Source organism: Ascaphus truei, chromosome 7 (genome assembly GCF_040206685.1).
Source record: "Ascaphus truei isolate aAscTru1 chromosome 7, aAscTru1.hap1, whole genome shotgun sequence".
In the NCBI taxonomy this organism is placed as follows: Eukaryota; Metazoa; Chordata; class Amphibia; order Anura; family Ascaphidae; genus Ascaphus; species Ascaphus truei.
In genome coordinates this window covers 36,002,406-36,019,660 of record NC_134489.1, presented here as the reverse complement: position 1 = coordinate 36,019,660, position 17,255 = coordinate 36,002,406, and the positions used below count along the sequence as shown (strand labels likewise).

At 47.8% G+C, this 17,255-nt stretch overlaps 1 protein-coding gene across 1 annotated transcript; it reads left to right on the top strand.

Moving 5' to 3' along the window:
- Window positions 1–1,380: 1,380 nt before the first annotated feature.
- On the top strand, window positions 1,381–15,518 carry PRCC (proline rich mitotic checkpoint control factor). The gene is made up of 7 exons (XM_075607677.1): window positions 1,381–3,105; window positions 7,240–7,287; window positions 8,959–9,531; window positions 11,330–11,434; window positions 12,041–12,184; window positions 12,661–12,726; window positions 13,377–15,518. The coding sequence occupies exons 1-7, from the start codon at window positions 1,492–1,494 to the stop codon at window positions 13,461–13,463; spliced, it is 2,637 nt and encodes an 878-aa protein (XP_075463792.1). The 5' UTR covers window positions 1,381–1,491; the 3' UTR covers window positions 13,464–15,518.
- Window positions 15,519–17,255: the final 1,737 nt, after the last annotated feature.

Genomic DNA, 17,255 nt, shown 5'->3' with positions numbered 1-17,255 from the left:
GTCCCGGACCTGACCCAAATTGAGGCCTACCTTAGAGATTGTAACCTCCCAAAATTATCGGAGGAAGACCACAAAGTTTTAAATGCAAAAATAACCCGGTTGGAGTTGGTAAGGGCGGTTAGCTCATTGAAGCCATCAAAGGCCCAGATGGTTTCTCAAATCTGTATTACAAAAAATGTTATAGGAATCCTAGGGCCATGTTTACTAGACTTATTCAATGATTTTCTTATCAGAAAACAAATCCCCCACAGATGACGAAAGCCAATATAGTGGTGATCCCTAAAGAGGGTAAGGACCCTCTAAGCTGTGGTTGCTACAGACCAATATCATTGTGGCCACCCCTCTGCCGCAAATTGTAAATACAATTTGAATGTCTTTGGAAAAACTTGTCGTACAGCGCGGCTGCACATTCCGCGCCAAGGTGCATACTGGGCCCAGCCCCATTGAGGGGCAGTGCTTGTTCACGTGCGCTATAGAAGGGACTGGGACCGCGGCCTTAAAGAGGTGTGTTTTTAGATAGGTCTTAAAGGTGGAGAGATAAATGTAAATGATAAATGTGCTTTTCCATTAACATGTTATTTCTTGGTCCACAGCCCTCAAAACAGGATGACCAGATTTGTCAAAAGTAAAAACTGGGATACATGGAAAATGTATTTCTAAAGAAATGACACCCCATAAAAATAAATATTATAATGGTTTTTATGTAATAGCGCGCCCCCCCCCCCCCCCCCCATTTATGCTGTATTATTGATTTATTTCGGTTTCCTAACATAAAACAAACTCTCCCCTCGCTCTCTATCTCCTTAGGCTACGCTTATTGTGTCGGCGATGGCGACGTCAGGCTACGGTCGCTGGAAAAATCAAATTGAGATGACTTCCAGTGATCGCGACCAAGCCGTCGCATCGCGCTTACTATAAGCGCACGCGACCTCGCGTCGCTGTTGCCGGAACTACGCAGCCCTATGGGGCGGACTCCTGCCTCCTCCGCAGCCCTTGCGGCATCCAAACCAGGGGTGGGGGGGAGTTAAAAAACAGGAGATTTTGAACGAATTGTCTGGACACTGGGACGTGTAATGAAGTTAAGGAACTGTCCCACCATAATCTATGGGCACCCAAAGTAATACTGTTATTATTCGGTGCAGGATTACTAAATATTGAAACTTTACATTAATCTTAACCCAGTGGCAGCCGTGCGAAAGAGGGTTAATAATGCAAAACGACATATAATGGCTGTGTGGCCTGTTTATGTCACAAAGTGGCAGCCTGAAGGCCTCAGGTAAGACCATCTGCCTCCCCTCTACGGACTACAACACCCAGAATGCTTTGCCCTATGTCGCGCCAGCGCGCTCAGAGGATGACGGACCGCTAAGACTTCTGGGAGTTGTAGTATTGGCTGAGATCCTGTAGCCGCCATCGCGTTAGCTGCCCGTGAGGTGGAGAGGGGACAGTGGCGTTGTGACCGGGGGACCCGCAGCGCCCCACATCCCCGCCATGGCCCTGGTGGCCTACGCCAGCAGCGAAGATAGCGATTCGGACTCCGAGGCGGCCTCAGGCCCGGACAGCGGGGCCAAGGCGGGGGGTTTATTCGCCAGCCTGCCCCCTCCCAGGCCAGACTTCCAGCGGCCGCCCCCTCCCTCACCGCCGGCCGAAGTGGCGGCCTATCCCGGGCCGTACTCGGGACAGCGCGCCGGGGAGCCGCACAGCCCGGGCTTCTTTGGGCCGCCGGGACTCGGTTACTACGGCCCTCCGTCTAACTACGGCGGCCTCGGGCCTTCCAGTTACGGCGCTGGGCCTCCGAGCTACGGCCCGGCAGGGTATAGCAACCACGGGCCTGGGGGCTATGGGCACAACAATGGCCCAGGCAGTTACTCTCATTCGGGTTATGGCACGCAGGGGGCCGGGCCTGCAAACTATGCGCACCCGGGGCTGAGCCTGCCTCCACCGCAAGGAGGTCAAGGCCTCAACCTGCCTTCCCCGCAAGGAGGCCAAGGCCTCAACCCGCCTCCCCCACACAGCGACCCGAGGCTGAGCCTGCCACCTCCGCAGGGTGGTGCTGGAATCCATCTGCCTCCTCCGCAAGGTGGTTCAAGGCTGAACCTGCCTCCCCCACAGGGGGGGCCTGGACACAACCTGCCTCCCCCCCAGGTGGGGCTTGGACACAACCTGCCTCCCCCGCAGGTGGGCCCTGGACACCACATGCCTCCCCCACAGGTGGGGCCTGGACACAACTTGCCTCCCCCACTGGGGGGGCCTGGACACCACCTGCCTCCCCCACCGGGGGGGCCTGGACACCACCTGCCTCCCCCACCGGGGGGGCCTGGACACAAGCTGCCTCCCCCACCGGGGGGGCCCGGACACAACCTGCCTCCACCGCAGGGGGGGCCTGGACACAACCTGCCTCCACCGCAGGGGGGGCCTGGACACAACCTGCCTCCACCGCAGGGGGGCCCTGGACACAACCTGCCTCCACCGCAGGGGGGCCCTGGACACAACCTGCCTCCACCGCAGGGGGGCCCTGGACTCAACCTGCCTCCCCCGCAGGGGGTCCTTGGACACAACCTGCCTCCCCCGCAGGGGGGCCCTGGACTCAACCTGCCTCCCCCACAGGGGGGCCCTGGACTCAACCTGCCTCCCCCGCAGGGGGGCCCTGGACTCAACCTGCCTCCCCCGCAGGGGGGCCCTGGACTCAACCTGCCTCCCCCGCAGGGGGGCCCTGGACTCAACCTGCCTCCCCCGCAAGGGGGCCCTGGACTCAACCTGCCTCCCCCGCAAGGGGGCCCTGGACTCAACCTGCCCCCTCAAGGTAGTACAGGTCTGAACCGGCCTCACCCAATGGGTGGCTCTGCAATGAACCTTCCACCACCTCAGGGCAACCCTGGGCTCAATCTGCCTACCCCCCAGGGTGGCCATGGACTAAATATGCCTCCTCCAGAGCAGAGCCTCACATCTGCTGTTGAAGGGGAGCCCCGGCTGCCTCTTCCCCCACCGAAAGTGACTGGATACGGGATGAACATCTGTCCATCTGCTGAAAATTTGGGAAACCACAAACCAAAGAAGCGGTCCGAACCCATAAAGATCAGCGTCCCTGAGCTGCATAAAGGGGGTGTGAGTATCCACTTTCCTGGGATACAGGATACTGTACCCAGAAGTATTACCACCTCAGGGGATAAAACAGGCTGCAAACTTCATATCTGTGAGGAAACAGTGCGGCTCATGTTAAGATTGTCTTAAAATGACAGCTCAAAACCTGTTTAGGCTGCTCTGCTTTGCATCCAAGAAACATTGTGCTTTGAATGCATAAGATCATTTATTGCAGTCGCTTCCAACCACTGCTCCATAGTCCAACACACATTCCTAGACTCATTTGTGTGAATCCCTTTAACATTATCACTCAGAACTCGCTGGTTTTCTGTGAAATAAGATGGAGGGAAAAAAATAACTAATTATATACACCACCCCCCGTCACAAGAAGCTCACACTTTGATTTGAACTAGACTCCCCCTGATTCAAACTCTGTGTAATTAGGGGTGCCAGGTGTCCAATATTGAACCGGACTGTCCTGTATTTGGACACTCTGTCCAGTAAAAAATGAGAGATAATACTGGACATGTATAGTGCAGTGTTCGACAAACCTATACATTTGCTCGCCCCGGGCGAGTGGATTTAACCCCCGGGCGAGTAAATATTGGCCCAAGCAGCACACGTTTGGTACTAGGTGGCGAGTAGATTTTTTTTGTGTGGCGAGTAGATTTTTTGGTGATTTGTCAACCATTGGTTATAGGGATAGTGGGGGTGAGAGGCCAAGAGTAGGGTCCAGGCAGATTTGGGGGAGGGGGTATGTAGGGGGCACACGGGCGATGGGGGAGAGGTGTAAGGGACACATGGGTGATTAATGTACAGCTAGTTAGTGATAACTTTATTTGGCCAACAGATAAGTTGCAAGCTTTCAAACATCTCAGGCCTCTTTATCAGTTGGTCTGAATGCAATAGCTGATGAAGAGCCCCGAGAGGTCCAGAAGCTTGTAATTGTCTTTACATGTTGGATCAATTAAAGTTATCACACTACCTACTCCTCTCCCTCCTTTGGTATTTTACTACATGGAGGAATGGACAAACATGGCGACCCACCTTTCTTACTCTGCCTTCCCATGAGACTTGCTGTGTTTTATCAACTATGTCAGATTTCAATGGTGTATCTCTGAAAGAAGCCATCACTTTTCTAGTGACATACCATTGTGTGGTTCTGATTGTTCAAATATCGCTGATTTGGATAGTGGGAGATTGGCAGCTCCTGTGTGGATTTCGTTATGTTGGTACATGAGATGGTAGGAGTCGTGTTTTTTGCTCCTGATGCAAACGGTGGGACTATAAGCCCAGTCTGTATTTGGGAAAGGTGTGAGTTGGAGTGATGTATTTAATCTTTTTGTCTATCATAAAAGTATAAAGATTTAACCGTCCCCAGTATTGGAGAAGTTTGGGGGCAGAATAAGTCATGTCCCAGAGCTTAAAGCGTTATAGGAACACTCCGTTGCTTTTATCGTAACTAATTGTAAGCTCCCTGGGGCACAGACCTCCTTCCTCTTGTCTGTTTGTCTTAGGCCAGGTGGGCGCTGCGGGGACAAGAGATGCCCCTCAATGGGGCCGGGCCCACTGCAAGGGGTGGCTGCCGCACTGCGCAGCCAGTTTTTCCTGCAGTCAAGAGAATTGTGAGCAATACTAGCGCCGGAGCGCTAGGCCGCACCCCTCTGGTGGTTAAGCGAACCTGCCGGGTGACGTCATGGTCGCGCCTCTGTCGCACCCCCCCCCCCCCCTGTCTTTCCCCTGCAGCTCATTGCAGACCGGGAACTTGGCTGCACGCGCCACCAGCCTGGCAGGTGAGTGTGCAGAGCAGACAGCGGGCCGTAGCCCTAAGGCTGCGGTCCCAGTCATTGCCACAGCGCACGGCTCGGCGTGCGCTGTGCGTGTAAGCAGCGCCCCTCAATGGGGAAGGGCCCAGTACGCACCCTCCCGCTGAAGGTGCAGCTGCGCCGTGCTGCAGGTTTTTTTTTCAACTCAATGAAATTGAGTTCAAACCCTGCGACGGAGGCGTGGCCACGCCCCCACCGGCGGTTCACCCAATGAGGGCGAACTAGCCGCGTGACGTAATGGCCATGCCCCCACAAATCCCCGACCACGCCCCCTCCCGTCGCAAGCTCCCTTTCTCCCTGTCAGACGGCAGATCGCGGTTAGCGCTGTGCACGCGCCACCCCCCCCCCCCGCCGGGCGTGCGTGTCACAGACATTACTGGGACCGCAGTAAGGTCAAGCTGTCGTGGTTTGTTTTTTTTTTTTTAAACATTTTTTTTTCATTCAATATGTGCATCAATACAATCTACACACTGACAAGTGATTTAGCTAAATTGCCGATCGATCAGCGAACATTCGGCTCAGGGTTTACTAAATGCATCTTGGGTCCTCTTCTGCAGCACTGACAGCCAAAGTTCTGTGAGGAAGATCATGTGACCAGGCAGGCACTAAATTCAATTGGTTCACTGCTAGAGAGGGCAGGGCTCAAAAAGGTGATGCTGTTTCAGAAGGGGAAGGGGGTGTGACTTTGTAAAGGGTTGCTATTGGAACAAAAATGCTTGTTACATTAAAGACGTTTAAAAAATTTTTTTTTTTTTTTTTAAATGCTACAGGTATTTCCTTTATAGTACAAAACTGATTTATTTAAAAAAAAAATTTAAATAAATAAAACCACATAGGATATTGCTTGGTCTGCAGCTTTAACTAATTGTACTTCTTTTAAAAAAAATTTTTGGTTATATACAAGTCACATGCAATCCTTTAAAATGGCATTGGGTTACATTTTATTTATATCGGCGTAATCCAACAGTACAAAGTTCACAAACATTATGATTAAAAAACTAAAATCTCTGTGAACAATGCAGGGTATTCGTACCCAGAAAGTTTTGAGTCCACCACATGGTGAGAAAGTCTTTTAATGGAGCACGTGTACACAGGAACACGTTCCAAGCGTCGGTGCTCAATAAGCAGAGAAAACATATATCCCAATGGAGTCCTGAGTAATAAGCTTTATCATGTGATGGCTAAACTATGATCAAGCCTGGTGAGACTCATGGACCTAGTGCATATTTATCTCCTACGAGGGGGCATGAGATGTAGCAATCCATATAGTATCAGACAACTATCAGGTAATCTAATAATCCTGTAGTATTGTATCACTAGGAAATTCACCCTGGAGTAGCACGCATATAGTGGTCACAATCTCCCCATCCATATAAGGGAAGAAAAGAGTACTCACATAGATGGCAGTTCATCCAATTGCGTGCGTCACACCAATCAGTAGAGAAAGGGATCCAAAAGGAACGATGCGGAGCACCGCTGTGAAAGAGTGGGGCTAGACACCAGCAAAATTGAGGTTAAAAATAATCTTTAATCCATGGTATGAACGTGGGGGGGACACCAGATTAAAAAAAAACTGACGCGTTTCGGGCAGGAGCCCTTTGTCAAAGGGATCCTGCCCGAAACGCGTCAGTTTTTTTTTTTTTTATCTGTGTGTCCCCCACGTTCATACCATGGATTAAAGATTATTTTTAACCTCAATTTTGCTGGTGTCTAGCCCCACTCTTTCACAGCGGTGCTCCGCATCGTTCCTTTTGGATCACTTTCTCTTCTAATGGAGCACCACTTGACTTTCTAAAGAACTATGGACATATAATAAATAATATTAGGGGTGTTTCCCTTGGGTAAGAATGCCCTTCATCGCTCACTTTTATCTTTTGATTTGTAATATATTTTTGATCATATTGTTTGAAAAACTCATGCTGATGGTTACCCTGATGTATAAATAATATGTGACTCAATGCTATTTAAAGGAGTGCTAGACTTCTTATTTACTGTGTATACGTTGTGATGGACTTGTCTCATTCGGACCCAAATACATGCAACTTCAACGGTCATAACCATAACAGTTAGAAAATACAGAAGGGGAAATATGATTTTTTTTTTTTGTTTAACAGTGCCACACTTTAGTACTTTTTTATATTGCTCTTTCTGTTATAAAATGTTATTGCCCTCTCCCACCTCGTGCTGGTCTGCACACAAGCATTCTAGAAAAGTCTTTGACTAAGGACGATTTTTCAACAGCTGTATTCTCTTTTCCTAAGTCGCCTATATAACATGGTTGCATAGTAGATGAGGTGAAAAAAATACAAATGTTTTTTATTTTATTTTTTAGTCCGATTCAGAAGAAGATGAGCCAACAAAGAAGAAATCGGCCATTCAGGTAAGTTTCCTTGAGGTCTTCAGTTTAAACAAGGTTTTGGGATTAGTGGAATCAGTCTTCTGTCTACTACTGTACACAACTTATCTCCTTGGATCTGCCACCAGAAACCTACTTATAGTCCCACGGTTCAATAAAGAATTTGGTCGCTCTTCCTTCTTGTACCGTTCACCCTGTTGCTGGAAATATTTAATGGAGTCCCTCAAATCAGCTTCCTGTCTAAATTCCATCAGACGTCCGTTTCCCATTTTAAACATATTTGTAACTCTAAATTGTAATGTCAGCTTTACTCTGTGCCTGGGACATACTTGAAAACGAGAGGTAACTCTCAATGTATTTATTTTTTTCCTGGTAAAATACTATATACATAAATCCTATGATGTACAGGGAAGGAGGGTGGTGAATCTGTGTTTATTACCGATTAGTATTTTGAGTTTAACAGATTTTGGAAGGCAAGGATATGATTTAAGGGAGGAGGATGCATTATCCAGAGGCGAATGAGCACTAGTACAAGTGGACATGAGGAATGCAAGCTCCACGTGCCAGTTATTCTTTACTGAGAGAGAAGTGAATGCTTGGACCGGCCTTCATGCAGGAGAACATAGGGAAAATAGTCAGAAAATTAAAATAATGCTGGGAATAGCCTCACAGGAAGTAAACAAATGCAACCAAAATCTGAGAAAGCAACATGTTTCTCAGTAAGTAGAGACATGGCAGAGTAAGCGGGTCTGAAGGCCTTAACTGCTGTAAGTTTCTGCTTGTCCAAAATGTGTTTTGACATGTAAAAATGGGAAGCAGAGCTCCTTGCTCACTAGATAAAATGTAATATTGTAAGAAGTGTTTTGACAGTTAAAGTTTTATGCACGGGAAGCCTTGAGTGGGTAGATGTGAGTGGACATGGGTGAATCTGCCCGGTTTCTTTCGCATTTCCAACCCAAAACCCGTTTTGCGGTGTAAAATCCCTTAATGGATTTGGGTGGTTTCGATCCGTGCGGATTTGTCAACCTACGCCATTGGATACAACCCGCCAGCGGATTGCTGAATCCGCGGATTGGATTCTACAAATCCGTCCATGGGTTGCGGAATCCACGGAATGTATTGGTGGTAATAATAATAATCATAATAATAATAAAAAATCCGCAAATTGCAAATCATCCTTTTTAAGATTGATCCGTGGACCAAAGGATCCGGGCTGATAACATTTTTTGCCCATCTCTATGTGTGAGAGTTCACTTTAGTGTGGCATTGTGAATGGTTAAAACCACAGCACTTTCCATAAATATCCTCATGTAATTCATAAAAAGGAGCACGACCACCAATCCATAATAATTTGTCATGTGCTCGGTATTATCACATCCCTAGTTATGCAAAAGTAAGCAGGTACCTGCTCAAATATCCTAGAGCAGGGTAGCCAACTCCAGTCCTCAAGAGCTACCAACAGGTCAGGTTTTCAGGATAACCCTGCTTCAGCACAAATGGCTCAACCAGTGGCTAAGTTGAAGACTGAGCCACTGATTGAGCCACCTGTGCTGATGCAGGTATAGCCTCAACCCGACTTGTTGTTAGCTCTTGAGGACTGAGGTTGACAACCCCAATCCTAGAGCTACACAATATACATTTATTCACTGTCTTCCCGATTTTCTCTCTTTTTTTGTCTTGGGTTGCTGGTGTCAGGGATCCAGGGAAGGATTCGGTTTATCCGCTTTGCTTCCCCAGCCCAAACATCTGTCTGGAAAGGAGGCAAAGCGCCAGCTCCTACCTTACACCTTTACAAAGAGAGCCAATACGCCCAGCAACACAAAGCTCCCCAAAGCAGCGCCACCAACAAAGCTAAAACCAGCTTCCAAACCCGAAGTGTCCCATACCCCGTCCCCCTCTGCCATCAAAGCAGCAGCAAAGAACGCCGCCCTGCAGGTGACCAAGCAGATCACACACGAGGAGGAAGTAGAGAGTGACGAGGAGCTCCAGCAGGGCAACTTCTTCTCCTTGTCAGAGACACACGAGCTTCCTGCCGTTAGCATAGAAAGCTTTGCTTACCCTATCCCCGAGGTAATCGAGGATCCTCCTCCTGGTACCGAGCCCATCGAGCTGCAGAACGACGCAGCCAACGCACCATTGGAGTTCAAGACGGCTGTAGGACCAAGCTCCAACCCGCAATGGTCATCCGCAACCGGAGAAGACTACAGTGGCCAGCCATACAGTCAGTTCCCCGAGTACAGCAACCCCTCTGGGGCTTCTTACTATCAGGTACACATGGCTACTTCGGGGCTACTAGAGCAGATCCTGTACTTTTGTGGGAGAGAGAACGTGCATCATACTTGTAAGTTTAAAAAGCAGCGATTACACCCATTAATAATAAGGTTTCTGTGTTAATTTATTTTAAGCATCTTAAAAAGTGCATTGTAGAAATTGAAAGACAGAAAAAAATATTCTGGCTCATGAACGCAATAATCTATTTTTAAATACAGAGCTGTCTGTGTCAAGGTACCTGTTGACAAAGCATATGAATCGTAGATACACGATATAAAATATACATTTATTAAAATACAAAATAAAAATATAACATAAAATACAAATCTGTATACCTGAACCTTGATTAAGCTTCATCAATTATAGATTGCAATATATATTCTTCAAAAAGTCCCACGTTGTTGGAATATCCAGTCAGATAATTGCAAACAAAAAGACCTGAAGTGTATTGGTGTGTGTGTATATAGCTTTTTCCTCCAATGAATCTGAAAAGGAGGTTCCACGGCTGTTATATAATTGCAATATTTACTGGATAAGTGCTTTAACCTAAAAAAAAAAAGGATCAAGAGCCTCTATATTACGCTAGTGTGGTATGACTTTCCCAAATTATTACACCCTCTCTCCATGAGATTCCACCGTCTCAGATCTTATATGGAAAGGTAGTTCAAGATATTGTGATTAAAACCAACAACAATTTATATGGCATGTATCACCCTGTTGGTGATGCGTACAGGGATGATATATTAGTGTCTTGCTTGGTGTGCTGCTCCACCTGAGCGATTCCCTCTCTGCAATAGATGCACCTAACATCGGACGTCATGGTAACCCAGGGTCACGTGACGTTGCCATGGCAATGTGACGTCACATGACCCCCCTCTGCGTCATTTGGTGCCGTATCCTAGCAGGATATACTTGCAAGGAATCCGTCACCAAGATGTAGGCTCTTATTTACTAAACGGTGCTATTAAAAAAAAACGCTGTGTGCCAGAACAAATCGCACCACCTGGTATATATGCCCCTTAGTGCATTTAACACACCCCTCTTTAGAAGTTATCTTTTGTGTGATAACATATTAAGAGGAATACAATTTAATAAGTCGACTCCAAAAAACTGGACAATTAACCACAGATTTACATTGATCAAATTCTACTGAAGCCTCCTTTCTCCCCCCCCCCCCCCTTTTTTTTCTTTTTAAAAGTGATCATCTTCCAATAAATGCACAAACATTCGAACATAGAGAACATCTCATTCATCAAAACTATTGTATAAGAATGAGAAGGACGCCAGGTTTGCAAAAAAAAAATCTGCCTTGTGTTAAAGTACAGAAATGATAAATGTAATGGTAGGCCAAGGGAATTTAATATGTTACCTAATGCAGGGGTGCTCAATTCCAGTCCTCAAGACCCCGCAACAAATCAGGTTTTAAGACTATCTCTACTTCAGCAGTCTTTGACTGAGCCACCTGTGCAGAAGCAGGGGTATCCTAAAACCTGACCTGTTGGGGGAGGGGGGGCGGGGGTCTTGAGAGCTGAAGTTGTGCTCTCCTGAACTAATGCATACGATAAAAAAGAAGACTTGCATAGGCTGACACACCGGCCCAGACAGACAACGTTTCGGGCAGCGGCCGTTTGTCAAGGCTCGTGTCTGTGTCCTAGTTCCGTAAAAACCATTCTGATGGTTGAGATTTTCCCTATAACATTTTTAGAAGGGGAGTTATTATTTGGTTGACACCTCCCCGTTTTGGGGTTGAAGAATTGAGCGGTTTCTCGCATGACCTCCTTTCCGTTTCTAACAGGATTATTTCAGTAGCGGGGGCTATCCGGAAACAGAGCCGTCCTCCACAGCCCTGCGTGAGGCCGCCGCCACCGCCACCGGCGAATCCTTTATGGACGATGAAGCGGTAATGGAAGTAACATTCCTCCATACCCCCAACTGTTGGAGGGATACATACATTAGGCTATTCTCTGCCAGAGAGGCCCACAATGCATTGCTTCACATGCACAGACCAGAGGGGCATCTTCACAGGCTGTGAATAGGAGTGCCTCATTACATTGAAATACACAGGCAATAGTCTAAATAAATATGTTGTAGCTTCTAGCTCTAATACTGTCTTTGAAGCTGCCACTAGCAGTCACACAATGTTCTGTTAACCCTAGTCCAGGGGTGGGCAACTTCAGTCCTCTTTGACTGAGCCACGTGTGCTGAAGCAGGGATATCCTTAAAACCTGGCCTGTTTGAAGCCCTTGAGGACTGGAGTTGGGCCACCGCTGTGCTAGTACAATGTTTGTGTTTGACACCATAAAATACGCGTGTGTGTGTGCGTGTGTGTGTGTGTGTGTGTTCGACAAACCTATACATTTGAACGCCCCGGGCGAGTGGATTTAACATCGTGGCGAGCTCCTATTGGCCCAAGCAGCACACGTGTGGTACTAGGTGGCGAGTAGATTTTTTTTGTTCGGCGAGTAGATTTTTTGGTGATTTCTTCTTTTTTTTTTTTTTTTTTAAGTTTAAACGCCTACAAGGAAAGCGGAATCGAGGGAGGGAAGAAATCAACTTTGTGGAGATTAAAGGGGACGATCAGCTGAGCGGAAACCAGCAGTGGCTGACCAAATCTCTCACCGAGGAGAAGACCATGAAATCTTTCAGCAAGGTACAGGGCTTCCCTTGTCAGGGGTGCTCAACTCCCCCTCCCCGCCCCCAACAGGTCAGGATTTTAGGATATCCCAGCTTCAGCACAGGTGGCTCAATCAGAGGCTCAGTCTTTGACTGAGCCACTGACTGAGTCACCTGTGCTGAAGCAGGCTCTTCGACTGAGCCACCTGTGCTGAAGCTGGGATTTCCTGAAAACCTGACCATTTGGGGGGTGCTTGAGGACTGGAGTTGAGCCCCCCTGTGTTAAGTTAGCGCAACTGTTAAGGATTTTCCGTTTGTGGGCAAGTTCCACTCTGACATAATCTTAGTACCTACATTTCCTGTCTGTGATTGTGACCCGCTCTCCATGTTCTGAATGTTCCGTTGATCACTTTTCATGATTATGTGAATTAAATGTAATCACCGTAGGGAAATATGAAATGCTCATTTTTGTTCTCATACCTTTAATTCTTTTTTTTTTTTTTTTACATTTAGAAAAAAGGGGAGCAGCCAACTGGGCAGCAACGGAGGAAGCACCAGATCACGTATCTTATCCACCAGGTGACGTTTTACTTTTAACTTAACTTGTATGCCATGTATGGCCAAGTCCAGTCCTCAAGGGCCACTGTCAGGTTTTAAGGGTATCCCAGCTTCAGCACAGGTGGCTCAATTGATTGAGCCACCTGTGCTGAAGCAGGGACTGATTGAGCCACCTCTGCTGAAGTAGGGATATCCTTTAAACCTGACCTGTTGGTGGCTCTTGAGGATTGAAGTTGTCCCCCGCCCAGCCCTCCCCCTCCCTGGGTCTATACTGGCCATAATATGTTTGTTAAAATGTCCTGAATTGTGATGCATTTCACCCCCTTATAAGTTATCTTTATAAAATGGCGGCAGAGGTACCTTTTCCTTTTAGGTCTAACAATATATTTTGTTTGGGGCCTCTTGGCTCATTCTAGTTGGGATTTGCATCATGGGTTATTTCAAATGTAAGCTGGTATTAACAGGACCAGCGAGGATTGCATTGCAATACTCCAACTACTCTGACAATGCAAGGGGCAAAAGTGACGTCCCCACAGAATGTAATCATCAAGACTTTAACCCCCGACTAGTAGGCCATCAGGCACTCAAGGGGTTAATTGTGTAAACTGCAGACTTTGCCTGATTCATTTTCTGCTATTTTTTTTTTGTAACGTCTCTCTTGTGTCACGCAGGCCAAGGAGCGAGAACTGGAGCTGAAGAACGCCTGGTCGGATAACAAGTTGAGCCGGCGCCAGACGCAAGCGAAGTACGGTTTTTGATGGCTCCTCACCCTGCGACCTTTTAGATGAAACGTACGAGTCGGCCCCAGTCGAAAAATCCATCCAAAAGCAAACAGACTCTAGTGCAAAGTGCGCACACAGACGCGCCCTCGGCGCTGAGCTCTGCGGGCCTGACCTGCCCAACCTTTCATGGGTTAAACATAACCGGGGCTTTTTTTAAAGATTGGTACTCGGACACAGCCCGGGCTGCAGGAATAGTAGGCACTCGTGGCTGCCACGGAGACCTGCAACACATTGAAGTGCAATGCTTTGCAGTCTCTCTGGCAGTAACGTTCCAGTTATATGGGGACTACTTTACAGATGTTAACTACAAGTTCAGGGCAGTATTAAGGGGCATACGTCTACTTCATTCACTCATTGCACCTTCTCCAGCTGCCACTGTGAGGTCCCTGCTGGCTTCTTGGTTGATCGGTGGTATAAGAGAGAGCATCCTGGCGTTGTCTAATACAGGGTTGACCAACTCCAGTCTTCAGGAGCCACCAACAGGTAAGGTTTTTTGGATATCCCTGCTTCAGCACAGGTGTCTCATCACTGAGCCACCTGTGCTGAAGCAGGGATATCCCAAAAACCTGACCTGGTGGTGGACCTTGAGGATTGGAGTTGAGCATCCCTGGCTCTAATCAACCTGAATTGTAGAACGGTGGTATGAGTAACCTGCAGTTTATTTAGGTCTTGACACACTCTCACACACTATTCATTTCAGCCTGTCCTTGCCTGCAGCACAATGCATTGCTAGTTCCTCTGGCGATACGTCTCTGTGCGTCCCAAAGCTGCGTCCACGTAGCAAATTTTAAATGTGTCCCGTATTTTCTGGTGTTCATGGGGAGCAGATGGACTCTGTAAATAACTTAAATTGTGTATATATATATTTTTTTTTCTTTGAGTTGGAATTTTTGGGGGATTATTACAGAGGATTGAAACCTTGATATGCAGCTTGTGGTTTAACGGTCGCAGTTAGCGCCTACAAGTGACAAACCAAGCACTAGGATTTAAGCAAAGGCTTTTCTGTTTCCCTCCCAATAGAGGCTCTACTATACCAGGGGTGCTTAACTCTACTCCTTAAGCCGCCCCCCTCCCCCCCAACAGGTCAGGTTTTCAGGATATCCCTGCTTCAGCACAGGTGGCTCAATCAGTCCATGTGCTGAAGCTGGGACTCCAGGACTGGAGTTGAGCACCCCTGTAGTAAACTATACGAGAACCATCCCAGTGTTTTTTATTCCAGTAGCTAACTGGTAAATTGCCTCAAATTAGGGTAAGAGCCAAACAGAGTACCACAAATGTTCAAATCCAGGAAGGCACCGTAGTTAAACTGCACTTTCTGCGTATTTTAAGTTTTCTGTACATATCCATAAAACACAGATATTCCGCTTTATGCAGAAAAGAAAGGGGGTGCTGGTTACTGTGAAAAAGCTTGCCAGGAACAATCGGGGATTCTAAGATTAGAACGGCCTACTATGCAGATTCTCACCGGGGTGGGAGGAACTAGGAACGTCAGAGGTGGATGCAGAAAAAGAGATCAAATGTGAATAACAGACGTTTCGCTACATAATAGAACTTAGAAGAAACTCCTTAGTTCTGCTGCTGTATTTCATTTTTAACCAGTGAGGGTGGTAAATCTTAGAACCCTTGATGGTTGTTGGTATTTTGTAGTCGCTGTCGGTGCTTCTCAGCTGGTTTCAAACTTCAAAATCAGCTGCGACCCGCCCGGGTGTTGATAGCACAAATGTCCCTACTGCAGGGGGTTCTCAACTCCAGCCCTCAAGGGCCACCAACAGGCCAGGTTTTCAGGATATCCCTGCTTCCAGCACAGGTGGCTCAGTCAAAGACTGAGCCCATTGATTGAGCCACCGGTGCTTTGAAGCAGGGATATCCTGAAAACCTGACCTGTTGAGGGAGGGGGTCTTGAGAACTGGAGTTGAGAACCCCGGCCCTATTGGATGAAATTCTCCAGATGTTGGGGAAGTGAATGTGACACTGGTTAATAACATGTAAAGATTTTGTAGGCTTAAAACCAAGATAAACTTATTTACTGTACTTCCTGTGTAAGAGGACTGTGTATTTTCTTTTGAATACATCCCAGGTTTACAAAAGTTTTTTTTTTTTTTTAGTTTTCATTAATAAAATAAGGGTAATAAACTCTGTTTTCTACAAAAACCACAACTGCTCATATCTAAGATGTGGATGGGAACATTCACCTTGCTTTATCATGATTTCCCCTTTGCCAGCAGTTGGGGTCCGCAGTGCATTGCATATATCTCTAGTAGGGAAGGCGTTCATGGCCTGATGCAGCAGCTATTCATACATTTGACCTTTTTATTATATGCTGGTAAAAATTGAAATAAAATAAAAAATTGTGGCTGCCGAGGTCATCCAATAGGAAGCTACAGCATCATGTTCTCATGACACTGGTTTCCTATTGGCTGGTGGAAGAGAGGCTTGGTTGGCAGCCATATTGGTTTTCCAAAAGAGCAGAAACCACTGGCACATAAAAAGCAGATATCTCCGAAAGCGGATCTGTAGAGAGAAAAATCAGATGATGATTGGGGGGGGAGGGGGGAGATTGATGCTTTCAAATCAAGAAGGTTCAACATACGTTTGTATTAATATTTCTCTCCGAAGGCAAGCTACGACCTTGTTAGAAAGGGGTGTACAAAAGGGTGTCTGGTTTTAGCAGAAGTGGCAACATGAACACACTACTCCATGCTCTGGGCCTTTGTTAAAGCGGCAATCCAAGATGGTTGTTTTTTTATCCCCCATAAGATTTAAGCAGGGTGCCTCCGGAGCTGAACTCCATTAATTTCAGCTCCGGGCATGCCCCCCCTTGCTCCGCACCAATGGGAAGCTGGGACGTCATCCGATGCGTCTTGGCACTGGTCCAAATGACGTGGGAGCTGTAAACTTGCAGGCGATACCGGCAGCCCCCTTCGGAGGTGAGTATCTCGGGAAGCAGGGAATCTCCGGAGCTGAAATTAATGGGATTCAGATCCGGAAACCACCTGCTTCAGTCCTACGGAGAGGGGGAGGGGGGAGAGTAAATAACAAAAAATGGCTTGGATTGTTACTTTAAAATACAATGTAAATACATTAAAAACCAGCTAGGAAATAAGGTTGGTGATCTTATACTATATTAGTGAAAGCACTGTATGTTTGCCTGCCTGCCTGCATGCATGCATGCCTGCCTGCTGGATGTCCGGTGTCCCTAGCGGCAATCTCATTGGTCCCTTGGCCCGCCCGCCCCCGCACACCTCTCATTGGCCTCACACACTCACACCACCCCCTTGGCCCGCCCCCCACACCTCTCATTGGCCTGAGGCGGAGTGACGGGCCAAAGGTCCAAAAAAATAAATAAAAAACACACACACACACACACACACACACACACACACACACACACACACCTCTCTCCCCTCTCCAAATCACCTTTTCCCCCTCCCCAGCGGCATCACCTCTTCCCCCTCCCCAGCGGCATCACCTCTTCCCCCTCCCCAGCGGCATCACCTCTTCCCCCTCCCCAGCGGCATCACCTCTTCCCCCTCCCCAGCGGCATCACCTCTTCCCCCTCCCCAGCGGCATCACCTCTTCCCCCTCCCCAGCGGCATCACCTCTTCCCCCTCCCCAGCGGCATCACCTCTTCCCCCTCCCCAGCGGCATCACCTCTCCCCCTCCCCAGCGGCATCACCGCTCCAAATCACCTCTCCCCGCTCCAAATCACATCTCCCCGCTCCAAATCACCTCTCCCCGCTCCAAATCACCTCTCCCCGCTCCAAATCA

What these genes read in the sequence shown, in the direction of transcription:
- PRCC (XM_075607677.1), top strand. Translation starts at nt 1,492, where the DNA reads ATGGCCCTGGTGGCCTACGCCAGCAGCGAAGATAGCGATTCGGACTCC. An exon ending in AGAAGAAATCGGCCATTCAG is followed by an intron (nt 7,288 to 8,958) that starts GTAAGTTTCCTT and finishes TGCTGGTGTCAG; the next exon opens with GGATCCAGGGAAGGATTCGG. An exon ending in CTGGGGCTTCTTACTATCAG is followed by an intron (nt 9,532 to 11,329) that starts GTACACATGGCT and finishes CGTTTCTAACAG; the next exon opens with GATTATTTCAGTAGCGGGGG.